The following is a 16,783-nucleotide window of genomic DNA, read 5'->3' as shown; positions in this document are numbered from 1 at the left end:
AATGATTGAAATCGATGGGGCAGAGTCCCGATCACACTTTTTGAGCTATTACTTAGTTTGGACGGTATTTTTCCCATCAAATAACAATAAAAAATTACAAAATTAGCGTCACTTCAAGTACTGTGACTTAGTAAATAATAATCGGAATGATATGAAATTTTAATAGTATGCTTTTGAATGTTGGATAATTCGTCATATCAAGGTTAATCCCAGGACTTATTGAGCCAGGCATTAAACTAATACACCAAAAGAATATTTTCAACTAACTTCAAACTACTGTCTAATATTATAACTTACCCGCCCTCTTTTCATAAAAGGATGCTCCAGTATTTGATCCAACTTCATTCGATCTTTTGGATTCTTTTGTAATAAAGAATTTATAAGATCTTTCGCTTCTGAAGACAAATAACTCGGTAAATTATAGTTGGACATAACAATCTTCGTTAAAGTACTTTTTACACCAGGTGTATCGAACGGTGGTGACCCCACTAGTAGTGTATATAGGAGACAACCTAATCCCCAAACATCAGCTTCCCGTCCGTGAGATCCTCTTGTCGCGACTTCGGGTGAAATAAAGTTGGGAGTGCCGCACAGCGTCATATGTTTTTCGTCTGGGGTGGCTAGTTGAGTTGCTAGACCAAAATCAGCTATTTTCTAAAATAATAAACATAAGATATTTAAAAATATGGCAAAATCAATCATACCAAATATAAATATTATAATATGTTGCAAGATAGAACATCGTCTCGAATTGCAGTTGAAGCAAAGTTGTATATTAACTGGGACAGGTACAAATAAATGATGACTGGTCCAATCAGATCTAACCAACTCAACAAAAAAAATTAAAATGAAGACAAACTACAATAACAATTGTTATTATTCCCAATCATCCATAACAGAAATTTAATATTAACTCAAAAAACGTCATTATCTTAGAAATAAAAAATTAGCAGTAATGACATTTCCCTCTATGAGGGTTGTCTTTTTCGTTTTGTATATAGCCATAGAGACAAAAAATATATAGACTTAAAGTACTTTATTTATACATATTTTTACATATTAGAATATGCTGGTATCTGATCGGCCTATGGTGGAGCAGTACGGCAAGAGATAAGGGCTTGCGGCTAGGTGATACTCCTCCATAGATCCCTACCGGAAGGGCGTGGAACGCCTAAATACCGGGTATATATATATAAGTACTTTATTTAGTTATACTGGCCGATAATATCGAAGATTTACAGATGATGCTAAATAGAGTAAATACAATTGGCAACCAATTTGGACTGAAGATCAATAGAAAGAAAACTAAATTTATGGTGATCAGTAAAAAGAACATTCAACATATCGACCTGAATATTGAAGCCGAACGTATTGAAAGAGTACACCGATTTAAATATCTGGGATATACAGTAAATGATAAGTGGGACCCAGATGTAGAGATTAAGATCCGAATTAAAATAGCAAGATCCAAATTCATCAAAATGAGAAAGCTCTTAAGCAACCGCCACCTAAGCGTTAACCTCCGATGGCGCGCCACGAAATGCTACGTACTCTCTACGCTACTTTACGGAGTTGAAGGGTGGACGTTAACAGCAGCAACTATAAAGAAGTTAGCGGCTCTAGAAATGTGGCTGTATCGACGCATACTGAGAATACCTTGGACAGACAGAGTGACCAACACAGAGGTATTAAGACGAATGGGTAAAGAGATGGAATTGTTAACAACTGTTAAAAGGAGGAAAGCGTCATACCTGGGCCATGTGTTCCGTAATGATAAGTACAGTCTGCTACAGCTTATCGTGGAAGGCAAGATTGAAGGTAGAAGAGGTTTGGGTAGAATGAAGAAATCCTGGCTGAGAAATTTGAGAGAATGGTTTCAAATACCAGAAGCCGCGAACATAATACATGCGGCACAAAACAGAGAAACCTATCGTTTGATGGTCGCCAACCTTCGGTAGAAGACAGCACATAAAGAAGAAGAAAGTACTTTATTGCTTTTCAAAATATGTCCCACCAAGATCGATACACTTTTGCATACATTCATGGTTTAACAATTCAATGTTTTGAAGCTTCAAAAACTCTACTGTATTTTGGGCAGTGTGAGCACTTGCATTCTCTTGATGTAGAATGATTCACCTTTGGGTGTTGCTTTTTCGGAGTTGCCAATTGTTGCCAATGAGCAGATTTTCTTTGACACACTTCGAGAATGGATCACTTTTGTTGGTTTTTCCTCATCGTGACACACCCACACAGCAGATTGGCGTTTATTTTCCGGTTCGTAGGAGTAAATCCAAGATTTATCGCATATAAACGTTTTCTGTGAGCAGATCAGCAATCCAACAGGAAACCAACTTCGTAGCACCCAGTTCTTCATGTAGGATCTTTTGAATCGAAGTCTTTGAAATGCCCAACGATCTCTCTATCTCCCGGTATGTTACAGGGCGGTCGTCCTTAATTAGCTGACGAACCGCATCGATGTTTTGCCGTTCTGGGTGGACCTGACCTGGATTCATAGCTGAGACTGGAGCGACCATGTTGAAATTTGCAATGACAGTGGGAAATAATTGACTTGTTTGATGCTTCATTCCCAAACACAGAAACCATTTCAGCGAGTCATTGCTGTTGGGATAATCCTCTTTAAAAATTGTAAAAAATTATTACTCAAAAATGTTCTCGGCTAAGATCCAGTTTCCGACTGACTTCTACTGTATTGTACTGTATCTACTCTACCTGATGTATTGAAATGAAATTCTCGATTTATGCCAACAAAAGATTGAGGTTACATTTGTGTCGGAAGGTTTTATTGCTGGCATCCTCCAAGCGGCTATATGCAAAACTAAAAAGACAAACCTTGTACCACAATATGTTCAGGTAAAGGATTATATGCTATCAAGAATAAAATTAAAATTATAATCCCTTATGGTATCACAATGAACCAAAACAGTTATTGTTGGATTACCAACATTTAACAAGAAAGGACAGTAGGTAGTATAATCGCAAAAGTGGGCAGAGTACCTCAATTTATATTATTTGTAGTGTAAACTTTAGTTTATCATTCAAGTTAATGTGATTCAGACCTATTTTTTTATCAAATGTGCGAAATAGTGAATATTGAGAAGCCTTCTTTTAAAATAAGTTCTGAGAAAGTCGGTAAAGATAAATGTAGTATCTTTATAGTGATGTGAAGGAAATTATTCTAAACATTTATTCTGGTGAGTAATTATTATTACCCTCAAAAACATTAATATAAAAATACAGTGCAAAATTGTACAATGAGTTGAAATAATATTTACTTACTATTTTCATATTACTGCTAAGTAATAAATTCGACAAAGATAAATCTCTATGTAAAATGTTATAAGAATGAAGATACTTGATTCCTTCAACCACCTGTGTCATAATATTGCTGACTTCACTTTCTGACAAAGCCTGAAAATAAAATTTACAATTGAAGAACACCAACTTAAACAAGATCAATATTTTAAAATTATCTTTGCCTTTATCCCATCGCATAGTTTATATCTTCGTTTAGGGTATATCAATATTAATCTCCTTCATAAACATATCCTGTCTTTTTTTGTTCAATGTGTCTTCTTTAAGTTTCCTTTCTTATGCCTTGCAGAAACTTCAGAGATTCTTCATTATGGGTAATTACTATTTGAGCATTTAATATGCCCTTCTCATATCATTTTTTGACTGTACAATATTCAATACTGTTCATAGTAGTACTAAATTATTCTTATAGAATTTACCTTTTATCAAATAATCTCTCTTTAAATAAATTAACACCTTATGAACATTTCTTCTTTAGTTCTATATTTTTCTACAAGCTGACTTAATTGCTTTAGGAAATGATGAATGTCTATTTAAGGCTCTACTTTTAATGCTAGTTCAAATGTAACATGTTCAGCATTATCTGTAGTTCCAATTGTCCCTCTTGTATTTCTTCATAGCTGCTTTGGATTGACTCACATTTGCATTAAAATTTTTATTACTCTCTATTTGATTAGAATATGTCTCAGCATATCCCATCATTGTTCGCATAAAGCTTTTCTTTCATTATCACCTAGTTTGATGTGAGTAACATACAAACACTATATGAAATTTCTCTATTAAGTACACATTTCACTATCCTATATCTAGTTATTATGACACTCAGCACAACTTTGTCAACACTTAACAAATACCATCAAAGTACATTATTTTCCCCACCTATGAGGTAAATTACTTTTCTTATCCATCACTGACCTTTTAGTCAAGTTCCCTATTCTTTGATGACATTTTAAGTTGTGTTTTTCATGTATGTCCTTTGAATATATATTTTAAATTTTCTGGGTTCTGAAACCTCAATATCTCTTCCCTAAAGACTTATTTTGTAATTTTACCAGTTCTATTTCCTTTTAATCTGAAAAAATTAACCAGAATATTTAATATTGAATAAATTCTAAATTTTACAAATTAACCCTATAAACATAGGCAATTTGACAGTATAATACACTTGTAATTACATACAGACACACACTATAGTAAGATACATACTGTGTATTGAATTTTTGTTCATATAGTACCACTTAACATGTTGAAAGAATAATCAGATACTAATTTGGTGAGCAAATACAGAATGTTGAAATTTATATTCTATTAAAGTGCTCTAAAAAATATAGTTCTTTGAAACACTGAAAAACCAAATATCCATTATGTCAAGCAATATGTTTTATTCTGAAATAAAGGATTTGTAAAATGGTTAAGAGTGGTCTTGTACTGTACCAATGTTGTACTGCAAGGCTGTTAGATATGGTTTATTTAAAACTGCTAACCAACTGTTGGCTCTTATTTTGAGAAATTTAAATTTGATATTATACTGCATAATTCCCAAACTATTATTTACCTATACCTTTTCTCTTAAATAATTTTGTAAGTCTCCATTGGGACACAGTTCCAAAACCAAATACACATAATCATTATCATCGAACCATTTATATAATTCCAAAATAGAACTGTGCTTTAATCTTAAATGTATCTCCACTTCTTGTATTACACGACTTATCATGTTTTTGGCCTTCATGTGTTTTTTATCGATCTAAAAGTATATAATGCATTAATGTTTGGAAGTGCACAATTTCAGAAGTTTACCATTTTGATAGCAACTTCTATGCCTGTTTTTAAACATCTTGCTCGGTGGACGGAAGCAAATCCGCCTTTTCCCAATAAATTCTGTACTTGATAATCCTAAAAATCATATTAAATAAATAAATGTTTATATAATTGTATATAAACAACTAACCTCAATTCTGCTTCCTAGGGGTATCATTTTTACTTAATGCTTAAAACAATATTACACTGAAATAAATTACATATATGAATCTCTTCGAAATATAAGTGCTTACAATTTCTTTTTATGTATTATTTTAATTTATGATTTTGCTTCAAATAGAAGTTACACATAATTTTAAATTCCTTTCAACTGCTGACAGCATCGTCTTCTTCTCACACTCATTAATTGACCTACGCCAAGCTTTAAACTTTTAGCTTCAATGTCAACATTTCTTCTTTTTTAACGATTACAAAAACGTGTTTCCATGAAATCAATTGTCATATGTTTTTGACATTTCTTGACGTCATGTTTTGGTAACATTTTGCGATTTATAGTTTTTGTTTATTATAGATTTAAATAGATTATAGATGGGTACATTGCTTACATTTGATTATTCTCATTAACATATGTATTTTCGTATAGTGTGTCGCAATTATATAATTATCAAAAAGTACGATTTATTTGGAAAACAAGTAAATCAAAACACCTATAATAGCAAAGATGCCTCATGAACATATTAAATACACAAACTCTGTATCTTCTGTAAATAATTCAGGTGCGCCTTATATTTATTTAATATAACTGTTAAACACGCATTGTATTTTGGTACCAACATATTGAATATTGGTATAATTGAGATTATAAAAAATAGAAGATATTTTCCTAATTTCACTGCTGAGTAATAAAGAACATCTTTTGAATTGCGTTTATGTAAGTCTTGAAATACTCATTTACTAGTTCTGTTCCATGTTTCATTACATGCATCACCAAATATTTCAGAAGTGCAAGGAAAATGGTATATTACTGAAACTGGTAAGTATATATAGAACTCGAATAGAGGGAGGACAGTATAAGGAAGTAATGGGATTTGTGGAGTAGGCTTATGCTGTACTAACAAATACTATATGAAGTTTGTACTACCTTTGAAGAGAATAGGTTTTTAATAAATGTTACCAGTGTTATAATTTATTGTACTGGAAAAAGAAGATACCAGATTTGATACCAAAAGTTGCAGCATGAAGTATAAAATAAGTATCTAAAGATGGTTTAGGGGTTAACAAAACTTGTAAGAGTTTCTAGGACCAATAAAAAGATAAAATGTACTATTTTGTTCAATCAGATGTTATATCTTTAGGCCAATTTCTAGAAAAGGCAGAGATATATAAAAGGGCAATTTTCAAACCAGGGAAGAAAAGACTTACACCTTTTATAACATGTAAAGATTGGTCAAACCAAAAGGAAGACATTCACTTTAATAAATCATATTTTATCTTTGCTTCCTATATTAAATGAATTAATCCGATAATTATATAAAAGTTACTTCTTTTACGGGTTTTTAATTTTAGATGACGAAGAAGATGTAGAAAGTAAGACTTCTCCAATGAGCTACAAAGAACGCAGGAGAGAAGCTCATACGCAGGCTGAACAAAAAAGACGTGATGCAATTAAAAAAGGGTATGATACATTGCAAGAACTAGTGCCAACATGCCAACAACCTGATGTTTCTGGTAAGATGGTATATATCCTGCTATCATTAGAGCGTCTTTACACTCTCCATGTCTAGAGAATCTGATTTTTAAAAACAGTAATAACAACTTTTTCAACTTATTCAAGTAATATACTCTATATGAGTAATACATTTCAAAAATGTTTTAGACATAAAAAAATTATATCTGTACACTTAATAATCAATGGAGCATCCCTCAAATTACTCCTAATACTGCATCCTAGTGTATATAAAAATCATACATTTAATCAATAGAGCATCCCTATATACACTTTGCATTCATTTAATAGATATATATATATATATATATATATATATATATATATATATATATATATATATATATATATATATATACAGTAGACTTCCTCTATAACGAGAACTGAAATGACAGACTAATTGCCTCGTTATGAGCCGATCTCGTTATATCAGACAACAATAATACTGTGCATACATATGAATATGTAGTTTTCTAAAACATTATCTTCCTATAGTGAAGCCACTCGGAGCAATATAAGATGCTAAATATTGTTTGAATGGTGTTTTTGAAAAAAATTGTTTACTTTTATTGTCAATGAAATACATTAAAACAAAAAAGTGTTGTTTACTTTTATTGTAAAATGATATACAGTAAAACAAAAAATCTGTACTTACATTTTTTTCCAACTACATTATGTATAAAACGTATTTTCAAGGATAACATAAACTCTGTCATTTTTGACTGCCTTAAATTGTCCAGTATTATTCTATCTATCATATTTTCTAAAGATGTGAAACCACTTTCCACATCTTGTCTATTAGGACCTTCTTGCATGGATTCATTGCGATGTCTATCATCACTTTCGTCACTGACGATAACGAGCTCCGCTGGCGGATTTATTACTTCCGCGATAATTTCACTATCCATCAGAAGATCACAAACAATGACGTCATCATCAATGGCAATGAATTCAGCAAACTCGTCATCATTGTTCAGTTAAGTTAATTCTTGACCTTGCTGTTGTAACCTCAAGCACTCTGCTACAGGATATTCACCTTCTTTGTTTTCTACCTCAGTCTCTGTCCACCCCACATGACCGAAACATTTTCTGATGTTTTTTTTTTATCTACGAGTGTCCATGCTTTGTGGATGTAATTTATGGCATCCAATAAAGTAACAGGGGATTCACCACGGTTTTCTACATTATTCAGGATCTGCTTAACTAAAAGTTTTCTGTAGTGAACGTTAAGGGACCTTATGATGCCCTGATCCATCGGTTGCAGAACAGATGTGCAATTTGGGGTTAAAAAAAAGAAGTTAAATTTTTTTAAACTGTTAACTTTCGGATGGGCTATACAATTGTCAACAATTAAAAGAATCTTTCGATGTCCCAACTCTCTGTCCCACTTCAAAGTTCTCCACTAAAAATCTCTGTTATCATCCACGATTTTTTATTAAATTTTTATGTGACAGGAAGCTGATTCACACCTCTGAAACATCGTGGTTTTTGAGATTTCCCAATGACGACTAATTTCCCTTTTTCGGAACCGGACATGGCACACGCGAGTACCCTTTCTTTTGATATCTTGCCACCTATACAACATTTTTGAATTTGAGGGTTTTATCTGGAGTAAGACGCGAACGCACAATCAGGAAACAAACGATAAACATCTACGATAAAAACAACTGTGAAATGAAATTTTCGTTCAATTTATTTCATTTGTCATGTTTTTACGCCTCTTTACGTAGTTTATTAGGTGCGAATGGTCAAACCCCTACACTGACACTTGTGAATCATAAATTGTAAATTTCCAACAACACAATATCGGTCGGTAGATTAAACATGAGAAGTTTATTGCGGGCGGCAGTTAAAAAGGGTATATATTTATAGCCAGGGCCGGGTCAAAAACGTAAAAAACACGTTTTGCGATCTTATCATTATTATTATTATTAAATTTGCCTCGCTACAGAGGGTTATGGTTCAATAGAAATTTCACGGGACATCTAATGTACCTCGTTACAAGCGAAACCCTGTAATATCCGTGTTTGTTATAGAGGGAGTATAGTGTATATTTATCTTTATCTCAGTATCTTCGCCTACAGTGTCTTAAATGGGCAGGCCATGAATTTAGGATGGAACAAAACAGGCATCCAAGACAACTGTTGATCCAGTTCCGAATATTTGGTAGTTTTTTCTAAAAATGTTTAAATTAAGTTTATATTTGATTACTTCATTTATTTATTTCTTATAGGTTACAAATTAAGTAAGGCTACTGTACTACAAAAATCCATAGACTATATACAGTATCTTCAAATGCAAAAGAAGAAGCAAGAGGAGGAACGAAATGCTTTAAGAAAAGAAGTAGTGGCGTTAAGAATAATGCAGACGAATTATGAACAAATTGTTAAGGCACAACAAACTCAACCGGGACACACAGAAACCAGAATTTCAGATGAAGTGAAATTTTCAGTGGTAAGACAAAATGTATTGATAAATTATTAGAATGTGTTTGAACATTTTTGGCAGCCATGTAATAAATAGAATAGAAATAGAACCGGAAGTCGATCTTTGAACTCTTCGTGCAACCTTGCATCGTGTGTCAAGTAATATATGCCTTTTCAATACGAATCAATTAATATATCACATGCACTATTTCTGCAACTATAATGCGGTACTTCCGGTAGAACTTTTTAACCGGAAGTGATATAAAAACGAGAAATATATATTTGTTTTCGTCTTGATAAGTCGCGTCGAATAATATATCGCTTGTACTATTTCAGCGACTTTAAAACAGTACTTCCGGTTTTAACTCTGGAACCGGAAGCCGAGGTCAAATTTCTCACCTTTAATACCATCTTTCGGTTATCAGCTCTCATTTGTCATTCTATTTGTTCTAATACCGGAGGAATTGTGGTTACGGACGGACAGACAGACATGGATATTTCAAGATTTTAACAGTTTAATTTAAAATGAGTGAAAACAATTAGACTCTTTACAAAGAAGTTGACTAACACTTATGCATTATTTTTTTACACCTTTTCTTACTATTTACATACCTATTTTAAATTTTCAGACAGTTTTGTTTTCTTTTTTATTCATAAATGAACAATTAATCAGTTATTGACTCTACTGAAACTTGTGCTATTTGAAACTTAATCAGTTATTCAATTTTGATTTTTAGATGTGTATGCCTCCGAGTGACATACAAACCTTCTGCCTAGAAGCGTTTGTAAAATCGTCGCCTGAATGTATAAAAACTTACTCAATACTCTTGGTACATAAATAACAATTTTTTTTAGTTTCAAGCAATAATGGATGAGCTCTTTGCAACATTTAGTGGAGTTTCTGTAAATAATTTTTCTGAATTATCTGCCGGAGTGTTCAGTTGGTTGGAGGAATATTGTAAGCCGCAAACCCTCAAAGATACTGTATTCCAAGTTCTTCATAGACACAATTCACAAATGCGTGGATAGCAAAACTAGGTGAGTATATTAAATGTAAGCCATTCATTTTCTAGCATTTTCTCAAGAAAAAAGATGATATATATACATATAAAAATAGTGATCCTATTCAAGAAAGTAAAAAAGGCTTTATGATGTTTCTTGGTGGAGCAAATAATAGAATATACGTATTATATACAGTATATTCAAAATAAAGATGCACTGTCAATAAACAGAATCACTCTAAACCACGTAAGAAGCCATAGACTACGGTTTTTGTTGCAAGTGCAATTAGTGAATTTTTGCTTGTTAATTTTTTATTTTTAAATGACATTCCCTGTCTGTTATTTATTTAAATATCTAAGTTCGCCCGTCATCTAGAAATAATTTGCAACTTTTTACTTTAAAGCAATATAAACTAATGTGCAAATAATATACAAACAGGGATATTCACATCTCGTCAGGTACAGCTTGCCGTTTAGACGAAATAATTAACATATCCATCCGTATATCGGTGGCTAAGCCGAAACATTTAATTCTTTTTCTAACCTTCTTAATTTTCTCCTGTGCTAGTTATCTTAATTCCAAAGTATCTGTATTCAATACAACTTTCGGTTGAGTTTACCGAAAGTACAAACTGATATAGCCGCAAATGTCAAACATGGAACAAAAATTTCTGTTTAGCAGTGTTGGCATGTTTTTATAACGTATATTGCTGTATGCTTCAAATATAAAGAGATAAAGCTTTAGAAAAGTACATTTTGATTACATTATGTTATGAATTCTGCAATTTTTGATTTATATAAAACAAGAATGAGTAATATTTGTTTCTTTGGAGATTAATTTCAGTTAATTATTAGAAATTTTTTGGCAATTGCCCTTTGATAGATTAGGGGATAGATTTGGCAATCGTCAAATCAGCAATTGTCAGATTGCAACAGATGTTTGCAATTAATCTCGAAAGAGACAAATATTTACTCGTTATTGTTTCATATAAATTGCAGAATTAATAAAATAGTATAATCAAAATGTACTTTTTAAAAGCTTTCTCTCTTTATATTTGAAGCATACAACATATGCATAAAAACATCCCAACACTGCCAAACCGAAATATTTTATTTTATGGTTGACATTTGCGGCTCTATTCAGCTTGTACTTTCGGTAAACTCAACTCAACCCAACTTTCAATTTTTTCCTGGACCAGATTCAGTTTTTCCGTATCTTCTTCCCTTTCTATACATGATTACTTTGTTTTTTTTTTTTTTTTTTTTTTTTTTTTTTTTTTTTTTTTTTTTTTTTTTTTCATGTTGACCTAACCCCAGTTTCTATATTCTTCCACAAGTTATATCTAATTTGATCATCTGCTTAATGTAATTTGTATGTATAAATTGTTTATACTGGAGCATATACAGCATCTGTATAACTGTTGTACAAAAATAAGGCTATAAATAATAAAACAAAACAGATTGAAAAGAATTGAATTTATGATCGCCTAATGAAAAAGTTGTATTAATGTATTTATATACTATTCTTACTTTGTAGGTTATAACTATAAACTATATTTTTTTGTTTCAGTTATGGGTTTATTGTGTAATTAATTGATTCAGTGTATACTTAGTTAAGTTATATATTTTAATTTTTGTTGTTATTCAATTGATAGTTTATATTCCATCTTTTTAATTTAATATGTAATTAAATAAATGTGTTTTGCATTTTTATTCCTATTGAAACCAAAAAGACGATATTCATTAACCTTTAAATGCAAGTACAATGATACATAACGCGTCTGATGCCATATTTTTTTGCCATGACACATCATAACGTGTCTGTTGCCATAGTTCTACGTGGGAGAAACCAGAAGAGCACTAAAGCTGGATTTATAGTTTGACGAACTGTAAACGTAGACGCACTGAAAAAAGATCAATATAGAATTTTGTGTACTCTTATTTTTAAATGAACGTAAACGCATGACGGAACGTAAGTGGAACGGAAGAGTTGGTCAACTTTCATCTGTTACTTGCGTCTGGCCAATCAAAAGGAAGAACTTTGTGCTGTCCGGCTCGCCCTCGATTTTGTAAAGCTGTTAATGTAGGATAATAATTTATAAAATAAATAGTAAGATATCATAGTATAATTTCAATATTTCAGATAAATATGAGTTGTTAAATAGCCTAATTCGGGGTTATCCACACATACGATAAATCCAGGAAACCAAGGAGCATACCTTCGTGTATTTCATAATCTATTGTAACACGCAAAACGGATAAATATTATAAATTAACAATAGTATAAATTATTAAACATACACAGTTTGTTTATGATTCTTATAAGTTATTTTGAATGTCCGTTAATGTAACTCATTCATGGTCACTAACTCTAGCTATGCTCTAACTCCTGTTTCTACTCATGCGTAAAAATTCCACTCCGTCGATTTATAAATTGAAATAATATTTACAGTCCGTTTGTTACGTCTGCAGTCCGTCAAACTATAAATCCAGCTTTAGTGTCAGGAGCAATGATAATGCATCAAAGGCAGTGACTTCGACCGATGACAGATATACCTGGGAGAAAGTACAGTGAAAAGATGTATTATTAGTCAGGAAAGAAAGAAAATTTTAATTTTTTGAAAATCATTTCCAGAGTGAAAGTCGAAACGTCAATAAGTATATATAAAATGTAATTTGTTATTCATTACAGCCAATTGTGTCTTAATCCCATAGAAACATAATATTTAACATTTATATAAAGGATATCTTGTAAAAATAAATACTTCTTTATCATAAACAACAAAATACTGAACGCCACATAGGAAGATCCAACCTCGTCCACTGTCCACTATATTTGAATGGATGAACAGTGGTGTGATTACACTTTTTATATAATTAAACGATTTATCAGAATGAATAACTTGAAATAGGTAATTTATATCTAATATGTATAAATGTAGTATCTTAATACTTTCATAAAAATATTAAATAAATTATTTATATTTTTGATAAATTGTTATTATTAGAAAACTGGAAAATATTGGTTAGAATAAGTCTTAGATTGGTTAATAAATAAGCAAATAAAGGTGTAAGAAGGAATACTCAAAAATATGCTTTTACAGTGTGTAGATTACATTCGCCAAGAACGTGGAGTTACGATTTTAACTCCCATTTAACTAATCTTGATTAAAATGCAGTAGCGGCTAGTGATAATTTTTCAGGGAAGCGCTGATTTAAGAATAAAAAAAAGATGTTATAGTAGGCAACAGATGTTATAGTAGTACAATAAACTAGCGAGCAGCTTTATACATTTTTCTGTATTTTTAAAATTCAATAAAGTAATTTTATTATTTATTAAATAATAAAATAAATATTATTAAATAAAGATATCTTAGTTTAAATATTTATTTACTTAACGATAAACAACAATTTTTTCAGCTTTCATTGACTTTATTCAAAGTTTCCTTAGTGGTAGTTTTATTATAGTAAACATTCATATTCGAAATGGTACAATTACTGAAATTAAAGGAAGATATTGATAAATAATTATCTGCTGTATAGCATTTTGACAAATTTATATTTAAGTCTTCTTGGACCTCTGTAAATTCTGTGATAGAAGAAGTTAAATTCTGGTGGAGTTAAATTAAACTCTTCGTCAATATCCATCCTTTGATTTTTCAAATACACAGAATTTTAAACAATAAAGTAAATAATGACAGATAGTACTAACATCGGCTACTTCATTTTAAATTAATTTTTTAGTGGGTTTATAAATAGGTATATGTTTGGTTGCCTACACCACAGGTCACTGTCAATCTCAGAGCGTTTAATTAATTTATGCAAGCAATGTATGTTGTGTTGCCTATAATAAAATCGTTCATTAATAGGGGTCATTAATCAATGATTTTGAGGGTGTTAAAATTGATCATAAATGGTCGGTCGACGGAAAAATAATTTAATAAATTATTATGTTTGCTCCTAATACTACCTGGTAACGTATTAACAAAATATACGTTGTTTATTCTGACAGACCTGTCAAATTCAGACGAAATATTAAATTAGTAATAAAATAGAATTAAATATCATATCAAATATATGAGAAATGAACACATCTATGGCTTGTTGCAACTCGTTCTTCAGGGCAAGGTATTTGGGAAAAGAAGAATATCTAGGCTTCAAAACATAAGGAAGTGGTTCAATACGTCTACAACCAGACTATTCCGAATAACTGCAAGTAAAGTTAGGATATAAAAAGAAGAAATATCATTTGATAGTAAATTTAATTATTGTATAAACTAAATAAGATGTTTAAAAATAGTAATTGTATTTATATGCAATTTGAATCTTTTATTGACATATCTGTATTTGGTTTGTTATTGTTCATGCAGTTTTCAATTTAGACCTGCTTAGAATAGATATATGATGACTAGAAACGAATTGATCGAGAGTAGTGAGTCGATGTGAAGAACCGCTATTTTGTAACGCTACCCGTGGCGACGCCATCTTGTTGCGATAGTTCCGTGGCGCCCGCCTCAGAATTTTACTATAGAAAAAAATAATACAACGCCAGTATAGAAGCTTCGCTTCAATAAATAGTTACTTACCAAAAGCCGGCTTCTTAAAATGAAATTCAATCCTCCTGATTTCATCAGAGATGAATCTTTGTATTATATCACCTTTTCGTTGGAGTCAGAAATTTCTCAAATTAAAGTTTTTTCGGTGGATAACATGATTCCGATATTATATTCCTTAGAAACGTCTTAATCAATTTCAAAGTAGGGAAACATCTTTCAGTTTCTACAGTTGTCGTTGTTATTGAAATAATGAAAACTTCACTTATTTCACAAAATGTAAAATCTAAACCATACGACAATATTAAATTTCAAGTACATAAGCAACCGATTACATTTTCTTGTGTTATTTCTCGCCGCAGCTAAAATATTGTCAATTCCAATTTCAGGGCATCTTCTTCAACCATTGGAAATGCATTGCAGAAGATATCAATGTCTTTTAAAGGTAGTTCTTTTCTATAATGTTCATAATTTTCTCTTTGAAATAACTTTGCACTAGATAGATGATTTTTAAAAGCAAAACGATCCTTAATTTGAAATATAATATTGTCACAAGTTTTTCTCGTAGCCAAATTTAACGGATCACGTGACCTATTATTTTACTTAACGAGCCCAACACTACTGCGAAACCAAGCGGGACCCTCTTGAAATTTAAAATTTTCGCAAATAATTGATGTCGAATCTATTAATCTACGTCGAATTAACAGAACAGTCGAGTACCTTTATCTGATTATTAACGCGATAGTTTTTGCCCTTTTAAAAAAAATTTACGAAACTTTTGTGGTCCTAAGGAAACATTTGTAGTTTCATCAGTCTCATAATGGTCGTGTCATATCGCATGAACAATAACAAACCAAATACAGACATCAAATGAGAAGTAAAAAATTAAAAGAATAATATATGTCAATACAGTAGCGCACCTAGAATTTGCCTCTGGGGGGGGGTTTTGGTTGGTCACCGAATTTTTTTTTATGATGCTACCTCCATTTGGAGTCCTTAAAACGTGTGAGTAACAGTGACGGAATAGGGTCCTGGGGGGGGGGTTTAACCCCCCAAACCCCCCCCTGGGTGCGCCACTGCGTCAATAAAAGATTCGATTCGCAACGATTGTCAAAATTTAAAAGTCATAAACGTCATCAAAACTATTAAAAATATTGAATGATCTGTTTAAATTTTTATGACATTTCTCGTTTTAAAATACACAAGAAATTAACGCACCACTTCAATAGATCAATTTTATTTGTAAACAGACAAAGAATAAAAAATAAAACTTCACCAGATTTATTCTACATTTTATTAGTAATTATAACAGTTTGTCTAATCATCAGGAAATGTTGAAGTACAGGAGAAAAAAAAAATAAATAAAACGGAAAATTCTAAAAAAATAATGATAAGAAAAGTAAACTAAAATATGAAAAAAGTCTTAATAACGAGTGTTTCCACCTCTACTACGTATAACAGCCTCACATCGTTGGCCCATACTTAAAATTAATTGCCGTATTTTATTTTTCTAGTTCTTTCTAAATCTGGATCAGCCTCTCTCCCACTTCCTGTAAGTTGTTTGGTTGGATCGGTGTCGCTCTTAATCGCCTACCAAGGATATCCCAGAGATTTTCAATCGGATTTAAATCCTGACTATATGCTGGCCATTCCATAGTGTTAATTTCTACATCTTCTAGATAATTTCTGACGATCTGTGCAGCGTGAGCATTCAGGTCTGGCATTATCTTGCATTAGTAAGAAATTGTCACCGATATAAGGAGCGAATGGTACTACATGTTGCTCCAGGATCTCCAATATATATCTTTCAGCTGTAACAGTTCCATTTTGTAAGACCACTCGGTCCATACGTGCGGTCAAAGAAATACCACCCCACACCATAACGGATCCTCCACCAAAAAATGTGGTGTGTGAGAAGTTACACTGAGCATATCGTTCGTTGGGTCGTCGCAACACACGAACACGTCTGTCGTTATTGTACAA

General features: G+C 31.8%; 2 protein-coding genes across 3 annotated transcripts in view; one reads left to right on the top strand and one right to left on the bottom strand.

The window, feature by feature from the left end:
• Positions 1-5,482, bottom strand: part of SAK (polo like kinase SAK) — a 32,954-nt gene extending 27,472 nt beyond the window's left edge. Inside the window, exons 1-5 of the mRNA XM_072534354.1 lie at positions 5,285-5,482; positions 5,134-5,229; positions 4,895-5,080; positions 3,298-3,429; positions 298-654 (exon numbers count right to left, since the gene is read on the bottom strand). Of these exons, the coding sequence (XP_072390455.1) occupies positions 298-654; positions 3,298-3,429; positions 4,895-5,080; positions 5,134-5,229; positions 5,285-5,311 (798 nt within the window). The 5' untranslated portion in view covers positions 5,312-5,482. The remainder of the gene's footprint in view (positions 1-297; positions 655-3,297; positions 3,430-4,894; positions 5,081-5,133; positions 5,230-5,284) is intronic.
• A 140-nt stretch (positions 5,483-5,622) lies between these two features.
• bigmax (helix-loop-helix-leucine zipper transcription factor bigmax) lies at positions 5,623-11,960 on the top strand. Of its 2 annotated transcripts, none has more exons than XM_072534355.1 (5): positions 5,623-5,870; positions 6,661-6,822; positions 9,054-9,274; positions 10,102-10,284; positions 11,818-11,960. In XM_072534355.1, the coding sequence occupies exons 1-4, from the start codon at positions 5,816-5,818 to the stop codon at positions 10,273-10,275; spliced, it is 612 nt and encodes a 203-aa protein (XP_072390456.1). In that variant the 5' UTR covers positions 5,623-5,815; the 3' UTR covers positions 10,276-10,284; positions 11,818-11,960. The 2 variants fall into 2 exon arrangements, with proteins under 2 accessions (XP_072390456.1, XP_072390458.1); XM_072534357.1 differs by lacking the exon at positions 5,623-5,870 and adding an exon at positions 5,914-6,127.
• The last annotated feature ends 4,823 nt before the right edge of the window (positions 11,961-16,783 follow it).

The sequence above is a fragment of the Diabrotica undecimpunctata genome, chromosome 6, assembly GCF_040954645.1.
Source record: "Diabrotica undecimpunctata isolate CICGRU chromosome 6, icDiaUnde3, whole genome shotgun sequence".
NCBI classification, from domain to species: Eukaryota; Metazoa; Arthropoda; class Insecta; order Coleoptera; family Chrysomelidae; genus Diabrotica; species Diabrotica undecimpunctata.
This window is presented reverse-complemented; position numbering and strand designations above follow the sequence as displayed.

What these genes read in the sequence shown, in the direction of transcription:
- bigmax (XM_072534355.1), top strand. Translation starts at nt 5,816, where the DNA reads ATGCCTCATGAACATATTAAATACACAAACTCTGTATCTTCTGTAAAT. An exon ending in ATCTTCTGTAAATAATTCAG is followed by an intron (nt 5,871 to 6,660) that starts GTGCGCCTTATA and finishes TTTTAATTTTAG; the next exon opens with ATGACGAAGAAGATGTAGAA. An exon ending in ATGAAGTGAAATTTTCAGTG is followed by an intron (nt 9,275 to 10,101) that starts GTAAGACAAAAT and finishes AATTTTTTTTAG; the next exon opens with TTTCAAGCAATAATGGATGA.